A 14026-nucleotide genomic window follows, 5' to 3' on the forward strand; every position below is an offset into this window, starting at 1 on the left:
GTAATTCTACAGGTATTCCGTCTATTCCAGGAGCCTTTCTGCCATTTAAATCTTTTAATGCTCTCTTAAATTCAGATCTCATTATTGTTTCTCCCATTTCATCCTCCTCAACTTCCTCTTCTTCCTCTATAACACCATTTTCTAATTAATTTCCTCTTCAATATATTCCACCCATCTATCGACTTTACCTTTCGTATTATATATTGGTGTACCATCTTTGTTTAACACATTATTAGATTTTAATTTATGTACCCCAAAATTTTCCTTAACTTTCCTGTATGCTCCGTCTATTTTACCAATGTTCATTTCTCTTTCCACTTCTAAACACTTTTCTTTAATCCACTCTTCTTTCGCCAGTTTGCATTTCCTGTTTATAGCATTTCTTAATTGCCAATAGTTCCTTTTACTTTCTTCATCACTAGCATTCTTATATTTTCTACGTTCATCCATCAGCTGCAATATATCGTCTAAAACCCAAGGTTTTCTACCAGTTCTCTTTATTCCGCCTAAGTTTGTTTCTGCTGATTTAAGAATTTCCTTTTTAACATTCTCCCATTCTTCTTCTACATTTTCTACCTTATCTTTTTTACTAGACCTCTTGCGATGTCCTCCTCAAAAATCTTCTTTACCTCCTCTTCCTCAAGCTTCTCTAAATTCCACCGATTCATCTGACACCTTTTCTTCAGGTTTTTAAACCCCAATCTACATTTCATTATCACCAAATTATGGTCGCTATCAATGTCTGCTCCATGATAAGTTTTTCAGTCAACGAGTTGATTTCTAAATCTTTGCTTAACCATGATATAATCTATCTGATACCTTGCAGTATCGCCTGGCTTTTTCCAAGTGTATATTCTTCTATTATGATTTTTAAATTGGGTGTTGGCAATTACTAAATTATACTTCGTGCAAAACTCTATATGTCGGTCCCCTCTTTCATTCCTTTTGCCCAGCCCGTATTCACCCACTATATTTCCTTCCTTGCCTTTTCCAATGCTTGCATTCCAATCTCCAACTATTATTAAATTTTCATCTCCTTTTACGTGTTTAATTGCTTCATCAATCTCTTCGTATACACATTCTACCTCATCATCATCATGGGCGCATAGACGTTAACAATCGTTGTCGGTTTAGGTTTTGATTTTATCCTTATTACAATGACTCTATCGCTATGCGTCTTGAAATACTCCACTCTCCTCCCTATCTTCTTGTTCATCACGAAACCTACTCCTGCCTGCCCATTATTTGACGCTGAGTTAATTACTCTAAAGTCACCCGACCAAAAGTCGCCTTCCTCTTCTCACCGAACCTCACTAATTTCTACTATATCCACGTTTACCCTATCCATTTCCCTTTTTAAATTTTCTACCCTACCAACCTTTTTTAAGCTTCTAACATTCCACACTCCGACGTAGATGTTATTTTTTAATTTTCTGGTGACCCCTTCCTTAATAGTCCCCACCCGGAGATCCGAACGGGGGGCTATTTTACCTCCGGAATATTTTACCAAGGAAGGCGCCTCCATTATTGCTTTTGAAAATGCAGAGAGCCACATTTTCTTGGAAAAAAAAACAGCTGTAGTTTTCCATTGCTTTCAGCCGCGCTGTACTCAGAGGACTGAGTGATGTTGATATGGCCGTTTAAGTCATTGTGACTCACGCCCCTAATAACTACTGAAAGAGCTGCTGCCCTCTTTCAGGAATCATTCCTTAGTCTGGCTCTCAACAGATACCTCTCCGATATGGTTGCACTTTCGGTCCAGCTATTCTGTATCCCTGAGCACTCAAGCCCCCTCACAAACAGCAAGGTCTCATGATTCATAGAGGAGGAATAAAATCCCATAAGAAAAAATCTAGCTGGGTTAAATCTTGGGAGCGAGGTGACCAAGGAGTTGTACCTTCACGACCAGTCCACTGACCTGAGAATCGAGTATCAAGAAAATCTTGGACTTCTAGACCGTATTGAGGTGGTGCCTCATTTTTCTGATAGTAATGCGTCGATCTTGTTCATCACAGTCTAACTGAGGAATTAGAATATTTTGAAGCATGTCCAGATAAACTATACCATTTACAATTTCCTCCGGGAAGAAGAATAGGCCGTACGGTCTTTGTTTGTTTAGGGCACAAAAAAACATTGACATTAGGGCCATCTTGAATGTGCTGCAAAGTTTCATGAGGGTTTTTGCTACCCCATATTTGCCAGTTACTGGTGTCCACCTTGCCACTGATGTGAAACATTGACTGAACTAAAAATTACATTGTCTAAAAATGTATCGTCTGCAATTGTATCCATCATTTCTCTACAAAACTGCAGCTGAGCAACTTTGTCGTCATCTGTAATGTGTTCAACAATGGTTATTGTGTATGGCTCAAGTGTATGGAATGCCAGTCTTATGTGACGCACGTCAAGTTGATTGTTTGATCTACGTTCAAAGCTTTCAATTAGTTGTTCCACAGCGGCTTCAGGGACGTGTGGTTGTCCTGGTGATTTGTATGTTTAACAGATTAAACTATCTCAACAATGGTTTGGTGTGTATAGTAAATTGTATGGTTACTAGGAGGCTTCCTGCTCTACTCTATGAAAATTACGTTGAAATACAGTTGCTGACTGCAAATTGTTAAACCAAAACGCACAGCGAGCATGTTCTGCACCAGTAAATGTAACCATTTTTAACAACACTGATGACAGTGCTGGTGGCCAAATTCAGTACTAATGAACCGTGAGTCAAAACTTGGTGAGTTTTGCTATGAAATGAGACCTCAACCGAATTTGTTAAGTTATCTAAATAAGTTTTTATATTGTTTTAAAGTTGTGAAGTCATTTTTTAATCACCTGGTATTTTAATGATAAGTGTTTTATATATATTTTAATAAATACTTTTTATTACAGGAACTGTTAATTTTATTATTGAGTACACCATGTACAATGGAATCGGACTTCCGACAGCCAGAGGCTCTGGAACTAATGGTTATGTCCAAAGGAATTGGGCCCTAGTACGCAAATCAAAAGATAAAACAAATTATAAAACAGAAGAAGAATTAGAAAAACTTGATGCAGCCAATAATAGACAGCCTAATAGAGAAATATTGGATCATGAACGTAAAAGAAAAGTGGAAGTAAAATGCATAGAATTAGAGGAAATTTTAGAAGAACAAGGGTATGTAATTAAATTACAATCAGAGTTTATTTTATGTATTATAAGTATGTGAGGTAGTGTCAAAAAGCTCCTGTTAAAAGTAGCTTTTTTTTTTTGAAATTGTAATTGTTTCATAAAAATTGGCAGTGTTCATTAATTTGCAATAAGATGTTATTATTTCAATAACAGCTGCATATTTTTTTTGTAACATTGTTGCATTCCAAAATGTGCTCCATTAAACAGAGAATAAATTAAATTTTTTTTTTTTTTTTTAATTACAATTATAGACATTAATGTTGCTTGAATAAATATATGGTAAAAGTATAATGAAACAAATATTCATGATGTCATAATTATTTCTGTGAAGGTTATGTTAATGGCAATTATTGCAATTGCTTCCGGTGTATAAATCAAGGGTTATGATGAATTATTGAAGATATCAAAATGATAATAGGAAATGTTGAGAAAACAGGTACAGAAGTTATATTATTTTTAAGGCCATAATATTGTCTGCAGTTGTCTAAATAAGCTTTGTATTTTTTGTAAAGATGTTATCTATAGATCAGAAAGAAATTCAGTGATACTGAGAGATCATTTCACTACATATATAATCATGTTAAAAATGTTCAGATCAGTATGTCACTAAAGATAAGACTTTATGAATTTTTATATGATCTGTAGATAGAATTTCAGTTTTTGCAGTGGAAATTAATATATTTCCTCAGACACGGAAAATCTGTTTGAAAAAAGCTAATGAAAAGTTATCTTGTAAGTTAGTTTTTGATTCTTAGACTATTCTCATGAAGTCATTCTGCATGGTTAAATTATAAATAAAGAAATGCACTTTATCATTCAATTCTTCACCATGGCCACAAAGTCTCTATAAAGAAGTAGACATTTATATTTTTCCTTATAAAACTTACTTTATATCTGTAAGTGTTCCTTCATTGTTTGCACACAGTTTTATCAGTTGTCAAGTGGGTTTAGTCATTTTATTCCATTGTGAAGATCAAAGTTATAAAAACAGTATCTGACAGTAATTTTCAGTTTATCAACATTTGCATTCCTTAGATTGAAAAGAGAAATTTTTTTTTTTTTGATTATGCCCCAAAGGGAGTTGTCACAAGTTAAGTGTGGACTTACAGGCGGCAACTGAATTTCTAAGCCCCTACCAATCCTCTGCCCTTCAATATGTTCATATTGACAATGAGTTGGAGCTCCATCTTGTAAAATGACAATTAATTCAGTACCAATAAAAAAAGCTGGTGAACAAAATATTTTTTAAGCCCACTAAGGTATGAAATTGTTTCAACTTGTCTTTAAAAATGTATGGTTATTTTAGATATATTTCAAATATCACTGCTCACATCATTACATATGATGGGTGGTCCATGATTTTCTCATAAAAGTGAGCATTTTCTTTATACTAAGAATACTTGTTCTAAGTCCTATTACGTTAATGGCACAGTCTGAGAAAAAACTGATTGAACATTTGGAAATTTTTTTAGAAGAGCTTTGCACAAGTTCTCCTTAAAGCAATATCCTGGTCAGGAAAAGCTAAAAGGGTTGTTCAACTCAGGATTTTTTTCATTGCTTTTTGAAATGTTGAATAAATAATATTAAGTTCTTAAGACCTTCAGTGGAGATTGTAAACAGGATTTCTGAAACATTGGAGCTATTCATTCAACTGGAAGGATGTCCAGGTAGTTTCAAATCGAGGACCGACTCTGTGGAAAAGGCTTATTTTTTCTCACTTTTGAAGTTTATTCTGAAACTGATAGAGCTCTTACCAAAATGATGGTTGAATCTGTTTATTTTTCAAGCTTATGCCAACAAACACTAGCAGCAACTCTTTCTTCGATTGAATATTCACTTTTATCTGTCATTTTATCTTAACACTACACAATTCAAAATTCTCATTGATCACATGAAAATAAAATCAACTTCTAACAAACCTTACACTTTGTCATCATCTGATGACATACACTTTATCAATATATATTTTGTATCATTGAAAAAGTCTTTATCCACTCTGTACGGAATGGAATACAAAGCCGATGTTAAAGTGAAATCTGTTTTGAAATGAAAACAAAACTGAAAAATGAGTACACACTTTATTACTTGCCAAAAAATTATATTTATTTATTAAACGTAGCTGCCTTCAACTTCAACCCATTTTTCATAGCGTTTCATTAGCTTCTTCATTCCCTGATCAAGAAATTCTACTGCCAGTGACTTAAACGACACAGTAGTGCCTTTTAAATAATTGCTGGGCTGTAAGGTGGGTGATTGAAGATTTTACAACAAATTTTTCCAATTTCCTCGGTGTCAGATTTGTCATGTGTAGCCAGGCATTGTCATACAAAAACAAAATCTTGCGAGATAGCATCTGTCATGCTATTTGTTTTTTATAATTCTTTTAAAAATGTTGAATGTTTTACAGTATGTATCGCCTTCGCTGTAGTTCTGCAATCATAAATTCAACAATCAAGACACCCTTTTATCCCATAAAATAGTAGCCATAACCTTGTTTACCTAAGTTTCTTGTTTAAACTTCTTCCTTCTAGGAGATGATGAATGACACCATTGCATTGACTACTGCTTTGTCTTGACGGAATAAGAAATCTAGGTTTTATTTCCAGTAATAATGTGATCAAACAATTCATACCTTGATTTTCATAACACAATAAAAATTTATGTTCTGCAGCAAAATGTTTTTCTCTTAACATATTTGAAATCCATCTGGCACAATTTTTCATAGCCTAATATTTGAGTCAAAACTTCATATATCAAAGATTGTCAAATATCAGGAAACTATCAAAAATGATTGTGATATGGTGAAGGTTTTCTCAAATTTTTCATCAACTTATTCAATCAAATCATTCATTATCACAGATGGTGGCTGCTATGTTCATCATGAACGCTCATTTGTCCTTCTAGAAATGACAAGCATTACTCATATTATTCAGCAAACATCTAAATTATATTCTGTAAATTATATATAAATTATTTTCTAAATTATATTTTCTGTAAACATAGCAAATTTGCCTGTGAATTTCAGCCACAGAATTGTTTTTTTGCCATAAAAAATTGGATTACTCATCTTACTTCACATTTGGTGGGAACTCATTATAAATGGATGAATATAAACAACTAACAACAAAATAACTAAACTATTGTTGGTTACAGTCATCTATTGACTGAAATAACTGAGCTACAAGCGCCATCTGTTTACATTGTGTGTGTAGACAGCGTGTTCAAAATGGACCTATTTTAAAAGCTCTCGTTGTTGAAGAAAATATTCTGAAAAAATTGAAATAAGATAGAAATTTTTCTTAACAATATGCCACTATTTAATCCATACAGGTCAAGCAGAAGTACCTTGCATAGCTCAATGTAATGTTAAGCATTCAGTATACTTTACCATTTTGGCACTGACTTAATTTTATTTGTTACCTCCTCTGAGTCAACCTTGAAAAAAATTATATAACATACCTGTCGTAATAATTATTGATGTGATGAAGCTGCCAAAGAAAATTTCTTAGAATAGCTTCCAGGAAGTTTTTCTGGAAACTGTAACAATAAAACTACTTTAAAGGAAAAAAATGATGAACTTAAAATGTCTGTTTATTTTTTGTGAAATAGATTTATTGTAAGAACTTTTTGAAGCTACCTGGTGTCATTTAGTATTTATATATTTTTATATGGTTCAAATTAAGAATATAAACTGAAAAATAAAAGGAAGTTTGAATGAATGTAATTATCTACATAATTGAGCCTGAACATTGTTTTTGGGTACTCAATGACCAGATTACTTATAATATATTTGCTTCTTATCTGCACCATGTAGCTTTTAAATCAAATTTTTTTTCTCTTTTAAAATATATAGAAATTATTTTGTGATGACTGCTTTTAATAGATTTTTGTTTATATAAACAAACAGCTTTTACAAAACCTGATAGCTGGATATTTTTCATCTTTATATGAATGTAAATAGTCCTGATACAGATTCAATTTGAATTTCATAATTTTCTGAATTTTTTTGTTCTGAGAATTTAAACAAAAATATTTAATTTACAAAAGGTTGTGAAATAAATACGACTATACGATACTACTGATTTAGTGTGATCATACTAAGGTATGCTTTCTTTTGGGCTTATCCACTGTTACCTATATTAAAAAACTCACAATTCCTGATATTGTTTTAGTTTCAAGTAGTAATAACTTCTCAGTTGTTAATTAGGTGTATTTTTAATGAATATAATCATATTTATTGCTTTTGAATTTACTTGGCTACTGTATAGTTTATTTTTGCATGTTATAAGGTTTTTAGAATATTTATCTAAAAATTTAATTTCATTGACACTAACATTTCTGTGCTAATTGTCTGTTATTTATTGAATAATTTTGTCTTGTTTTGAAATATTTATGTTTAACTAATTTTTATAAATTGAAAAAAAATCCATGTAGGAATTAATGTATGATGAGAAAAACAATGAAATGTTTTTTCTTTTTTTTTGTGTTTATGGGATAATATCCTATCCTTTTAATTGTTTATCGATAAAAAAAATCATTCTGTTTGAACATGATAAGAATTATATATTTTTCAGTGTTCAGTTCTCAGACTTGCCAAGTGTTTTACTTTCTGGTTGATTGAATCTTATGTTACCTCTTACTGTAGTGTAAGATTTCTTAGATTATGTAGTATACAAAATCCCCAACGGATTGATCTAGTGGTTAAACTTCATCGCAAATCAGCTGATTTCAAAGTCGAAGAGTTCTAAGGTTCAAACCCTAGTAAAGGCAGTTATTTTTATGCGAATTTGAATACTAGATCGTGGATACCAGTGTTCTATGTAGGTTGTGTTTCAATTAACCATACATATCAGGGATGGTCGACCTGAGACTGTACAAGACTACACTTCATTTACATTCATATCATCCTAATTCATCCTCTGAAGTAATACCTTACACAGTGATTCCAGAGGCTAAACAGAAAGAGAGAGAGAGCGAGAGAGAGATGGGCTAGTTGACTGTTTTTGAGAAACCAGTTTATATTATTATGCCTCATGGTCTATTTTATTATAATATGAACATTACAGCACATAAACGATCATTTACAAGATGTATTTTGCATTTTTATAAACCAGTTAAAATTTTCCTTCTAAAATGCTCCAAACTGTCATGGCCTCTCGTATGACATCATGCCTTACAAAACAATCAGATGTTTAGTAGAGTGTTTCAGATGTTTTGAAGATTACTAAGTCTAAAATGAATTCCAAGTTTTACAAGTACTGTGTAGTGCTTCAGTGTGAAAGTACTACCATTAAAACTCCAAACAAATTGTTTATTTATCTTTATACATGTTTATTTAACAAACTGTATATAATTTTGCATGAAAGTGTGTTGCAGGCATATTTTACATTTGACTGTACATATTTTGCCATCATGCTTTAGCTGCACGTAGCTTACAGCATCATCTCCATATGATGTTCTTGAGGACCTAAAATCAAATTTAGCCATTATTATAACTATTTAATTATGAGATATGTTTTTCTTCTGACAGCTAACCTGAAAAACAGTACGGTCAAAATCCTGCTTAATATGCCTACTTAATAGCACATTGACCAATAATTAGTTAGTTCTTAGATGGCGCCACTGAAATGCTGTATTGAAATAAGAAAATAAATAAATAAAATTATAAATATAATCTAACTGAACTTAACCTACGCTTGCTAACTTTCCCTTGCTAGTCTAGGTTAACGAGCGTAGGTTAAGTCTGGTTAGATTATATTTATAATTTTATTTATTTATTTTCTTATTTCACTACATTATTTCAGTGGTGCCTTCTAAGAATCAACTAACTACATTGTCAACAGGCTATAAGTGTTGTGAGCATATAACGGGTTTTGGCCAACAATACTTATATAGCAGAAAAACTATTATATTACGAAACTAATATTATGAAAAACTAATATATAGCAATGTTTTGTAGTTGTGTACTTACATAGAAGTTTTGATATTTTGGAATTCCGCTGAGCAGAAATCACTATTTGATGCAAAAAAACATTCCCAGCATAACCAAATCAATTTTGGGCAAGTTACTGCTGTTGGCTTTTATGAATCCTGCTTCCATTGCGAATACTTGTTGTAGTCATCGTACGATTACAGAGAATCGTATAACACGCAAAAAGATTGTGTCACAAAATCAACAAACCACATAGACCACTGTAAACAACAATCTGACATTTTGCATGTCATGCGCTCTGTTTGGTGTTTTATGTCATGTGACCAATGGGCTTTTTTTACTTATTTATTTCTTGAAAAATATTAAATAATCTTAAATAAATTAACAAATAGGTTCATTTTCAATATTTTTAGATTAAGACCAATTGTAGAAAACAAAATTCTATCAGGTTTTCCCTTACTGCCATCTAGCCTATCGTGTGGTATAGAAAAATGCAGACAATCTACTGATTAAAGTTATTATATTACTGCAATAATTTCTGAGACACGTATTTATAAAGATAAAAAAATTTTTTTCTGTTTTATTGATTAATAAATCTTTGGTATAATAGTATAGTTTGTTGTTCAGATTGTTGTCTATGTTTAATTTTATAAAAGAAAATTTGTCTGTAATGTAATTGCTTTCTTAGTTTTTTTTTATTCATATTGCTGTAGTAAAAAGAAAATTTTTAATTAATGATAAGTGAAACATTTTCTTTCTATATAATCAAAAGGTAAGAGTAAACTTATGAATCTGCTTGAGTGTTATAATTTCCACCTGTTTACACAATAGTGTATGAAGTTGTTCATCCGATTGTGATGATATTCTGTATATAGAAATTAATATCTGAGTGTAGTTTATGGATGAGGTGAATTCATTAAGAACTTGTTTGTTTTCTCATTATTTGTCTGTGTGGCTTTAATAGTCACGCTATACCCAAAACTTCCATACATTGTAGCTTTTTTTTTTTTTTACATTAATGTGTTATTTATTTCCAGTATAACATTATGAAATTATTTTTAATGAATAATTATTTATCTGTTTTTTTAAATATTCAACCTTTTGTTAGAAAGTACGTTATTCCCATTTCAGGAGAATAAACCAAAACTTTTTTGGGATCATTTAGTTTTATATCTAACTGAATCTGCTTGAAAAGAGGATAAAAAAAATGTGTATTGATTTTCTTTACTGAATAAATTAGTTTAACAACATAAAAAGTAATAGTAAAAGTTTAACCTTTTAGGAGTTAAGGACTTTTAGGAGCAAGAAACTACCACTTATTGTTGGTTTAGTTACCACTTTATATAGTTATCTGTTTACACATTGTTACCAATGAATATGCTCTTTTAATTTACCTTGTATTTCAACCTGCATATCTAAAATGATGAACAAAACATGTTTTTTACATCTATATTAAATAAATAAGCTTTTCAATTATGTAAGATGTAGAAGAAAGTGTTATCAGTTGGCATTAACCTCGCTCCCAAAAGCGGACCAAAGCAGAGAGAAATAGGATATGTCTTCATTAGAGGCTTATTAAATTTGTGAATCTGTTTCTTGTTTTTAAATAAATCAAGAGGACAAAATTGTTGTTATGAGGATAGTAATTTTAGTGTTTAAAGACTCAATCAAGTAATGACCTTAGTGCATAGTCTAACCAAAGTTAGATATCGGAAGAGTTTTTGTGTCAAACCTTTGGTGTTAGTGGAAGGCGCAGGGATCACGGTTCTGTGAATCTGTTAATTTGATAGTTAAGGGTTGTAAGTTATAGTAGGTGGTTATGGTTGGAAGAGGCCATACAAAGGTGATATTAAGTTGTATAAATACACTGATGGAAATGTCTGCTGAGGCATTTGCATCAGTGGCATCCTGACAGAGGCCAAACTGATGACTGTGTTGTATTATAAGGTTTAGAGGGTCTAACAGATGACCGCTGATAAAGTCCATGAGGGCTAGGAACAGAGAGGGTGTTTTGGTGACTGGGAATGTCAAAAGGCTGTGTCCTCCTCCTTTAAGGGTTGTCTACCCCTACGGGGAGCCTGTTGTCTAACAATTGCTAACATTTTCAAGAACCAAACTGCAAAAGTAATAATCAGTGTGCTTCTAAGAAAGAAGCAGTAATAAAAAAGGGAGTCAGACAAGGATGTTCCCTATCCCCATTACTTTTTAATCTTTACATAGAACTAGCAGTTATGATGTTAAAGAACAGTTTAGATCCAGAGTAACAGTGCAAGGTGAAAAAATAATGATGCTATGATTTGCTGATGATACAGTAATTCTATCTGTGTGTAAAAAAGATTTAGAAGAAACACTGAATGGCATGGATGAAGTCCAACGCAAGAACTACCACATGAAAATAAACAAAATGAAAGTAAGGAAATGTAGTAAAAGTAAAATAGATGGACCACTGAATATAAAAATAGGATGAGAAGACTACAGAGATAGAAGAATTCTGTTATTTGGGAAGTAGAATTACTAAAGATGGACGAAGCAGGAGCGATATAAAATGCTGAGTAGCACTGGCAAAGTGAGCTTTCAGTCAGAAATATAATTTGTTTACATTAAAAATTAATTTAAACATAATATGAATATATGATGTTTATTTTTGAGAGTATATGGTGGAGCGTAGCTTTATATGGAAGTGAAACTTGGATGATTAAAGTACCTAAGAAGAAAATATTAGAAGCTTTTGAAATGTGGTGCTATAGGAGAATGTTAAAGATCAGATGGGTGGATAAAGTGATAAATGAAGGTATTGTGGTAAATTGATGAAGAAAGAAGCATTTGGAAAAATATAGCTAAAAGAAGAGACAGATTTATATGCCGCATTTTAAGACATCCTAGAATAGTTGCTTTAATATTGGAGGGACAGGTAGATGGTAGATGTTGCCTACCTACATGTGCAGTTTTACAAATTTGTTTTACAAATATGTAAAACAAATTGTTAGGAATGTAGGTGTTAGGGGATATACCGAAATGAAATGACTGGCACTAGATAGGGAATTTTGAAGAGCTACATCAAACCAGTCAAATGACTGAAGGAATAAAAAACAAGTGGGGGGGGGGGGTCAGGGTGTTATCAGTTGGACCCTGACAAAATTTAAATTTATTGATAGGCCAAACTGTTTCTGTGCATTTGGTAAAAGTGTTAATAGAATTTTCACTCTCTATCTCTTACATCTCCTGTATTTTTCTTTTGATAATTGTGAATAATATGTTTCACTTTTAAAAAACTAGATTTTAGTACATAGATCAAAGATTTAGCATTAGCAAACAAAAATATTTTTTCAATACAGTATTTAAGAAGTAGTAAAATTTTATTTTTAATCTAATTTTAAAAACAACTAGTTTACCTAAACTGTGCAGATTTTTATTTTATTTTATTTTAATATATATATAATATATATATATATATATATGTGATACCGATTTGAAACATTTTGCTTTCTCATAGTAATTTATTTATTTTGTAGTAATAATAAAATACTTTTTGAAAGAAATTAATTCAAATTTAATGATTTTCAAATATGTGATCTGTGTTTATATAAATTTGTATCTGGAACAAAAATACTGATACTATGTGGTGTATATGCTGATGTTTTATTTTATAAATTACTTAGTTAATTTTAATTTTAATTTTGTTTTTGTTCTGTTTTATTATTTTTAGTAAAATTATATATAAATGAGATCTGTAATACGATCCTAACATTTTGATTGAAAACTAGTTGTAGTTAAGGAAAATAAAAATGTATATGTGATATAAATGTCACAATTGATTAAATAATTAGAAATATACTTTGTAAGATTTTTTTTTATTTTGCTAGAAAATTAGCTCATAATATGTGATATTTATGTCATATATTACAAATTTATGATCTTTTATGAGGATGTAAGAAAGTATTTCATAAATTTTATAAACTATATTAAAATACAAAAAAAAAAAAAATACAGTGTTTAATCTTTTCAAAAAGCCTTATAAGTAAATTTAATTCCCAAACAATAATTTTCTGATGGATTACAGCTGTAATAGACAACGGGAACTAAGTAGTATTGAATCTGTGAACCAGGACTGTAGATCCTGATGTGGACTGGTCCAGATTTGTTTAGAATGCTGCTTTTTAAGGGTTAAAAAAATTTAGTCTAGTTTGTTGTGAAAGTATTAAAAATAAATTCAAATGGTTGTCTCCTTTTTCTGAAGTAATTTGGATTTGGTACTTAAGAAAAAAAAACAACATGATTGTTACAAACTAAATAATTAATGAAATGGTTTGAATATAGATTTAACTTTGTTTTCAGAAGCTTATCTTTCTTTCTATCTAGCTTATAAGCTGAACTGCCTGATGTTCCTTTGATATCTGTAGTTGTGTAAAGCGTTTTCTACTATGTTGATTAGTACTGTGATAGTTTACAATTTTCAAGCTTATACATGTTAGAAATAAATTACATGAAATATACAAAACTTTTGTGTTGTGGTTGCTATTTGCACTCATCTCGTTTTTTGTTTGTATTGCACTTCGAATGCAATTTTCCATATGTAGTTCTCACTTTTTTTTAGGAGCAAAAAAGTAAATTGAAGTTAAAAAAAAATTAATTGTATTTTCACTTTTTTTTGTCTTCAGTCATTTGATTTGGTTTGATGCAGCTTTCCAAGGTTTCCTATCTAGTGCCAGTCACTTCATTTCGGTTTATCTCCTACATCCTACATTCCTAACAATTTGTTTTACTATTCCAATTGTAGTCTTCGTGTACAATTTTTCCATCTACCTGTCCCTCCAATATCAAAGCGACTCTTCCAGGATGTCTTAAGATGTGGCCTATAAATCTGTCTCTTCTTTTAGCTATATTTTTCCAAATTCTTCTTTATCAATTTGCTGTAACACCTC

At 31.2% G+C, this 14026-nt stretch overlaps 1 protein-coding gene across 3 annotated transcripts in view; it reads left to right on the plus strand.

The window, feature by feature from the left end:
- The window catches only part of Srrm234 (Serine-arginine repetitive matrix 2/3/4), a 203751-nt gene that overhangs the window by 32483 nt on the left and 157242 nt on the right, over window positions 1-14026 (plus strand). For all 3 annotated transcript variants that reach the window (XM_075364599.1, XM_075364597.1, XM_075364598.1), the window contains exon 2: window positions 2890-3157. In XM_075364599.1, coding sequence (XP_075220714.1) covers window positions 2919-3157 — 239 coding nt within the window. In that variant the 5' untranslated portion in view covers window positions 2890-2918. The remainder of the gene's footprint in view (window positions 1-2889; window positions 3158-14026) is intronic.

Source organism: Lycorma delicatula, chromosome 4, assembly GCF_047948215.1.
Source record: "Lycorma delicatula isolate Av1 chromosome 4, ASM4794821v1, whole genome shotgun sequence".
Taxonomy (NCBI): Eukaryota; Metazoa; Arthropoda; class Insecta; order Hemiptera; family Fulgoridae; genus Lycorma; species Lycorma delicatula.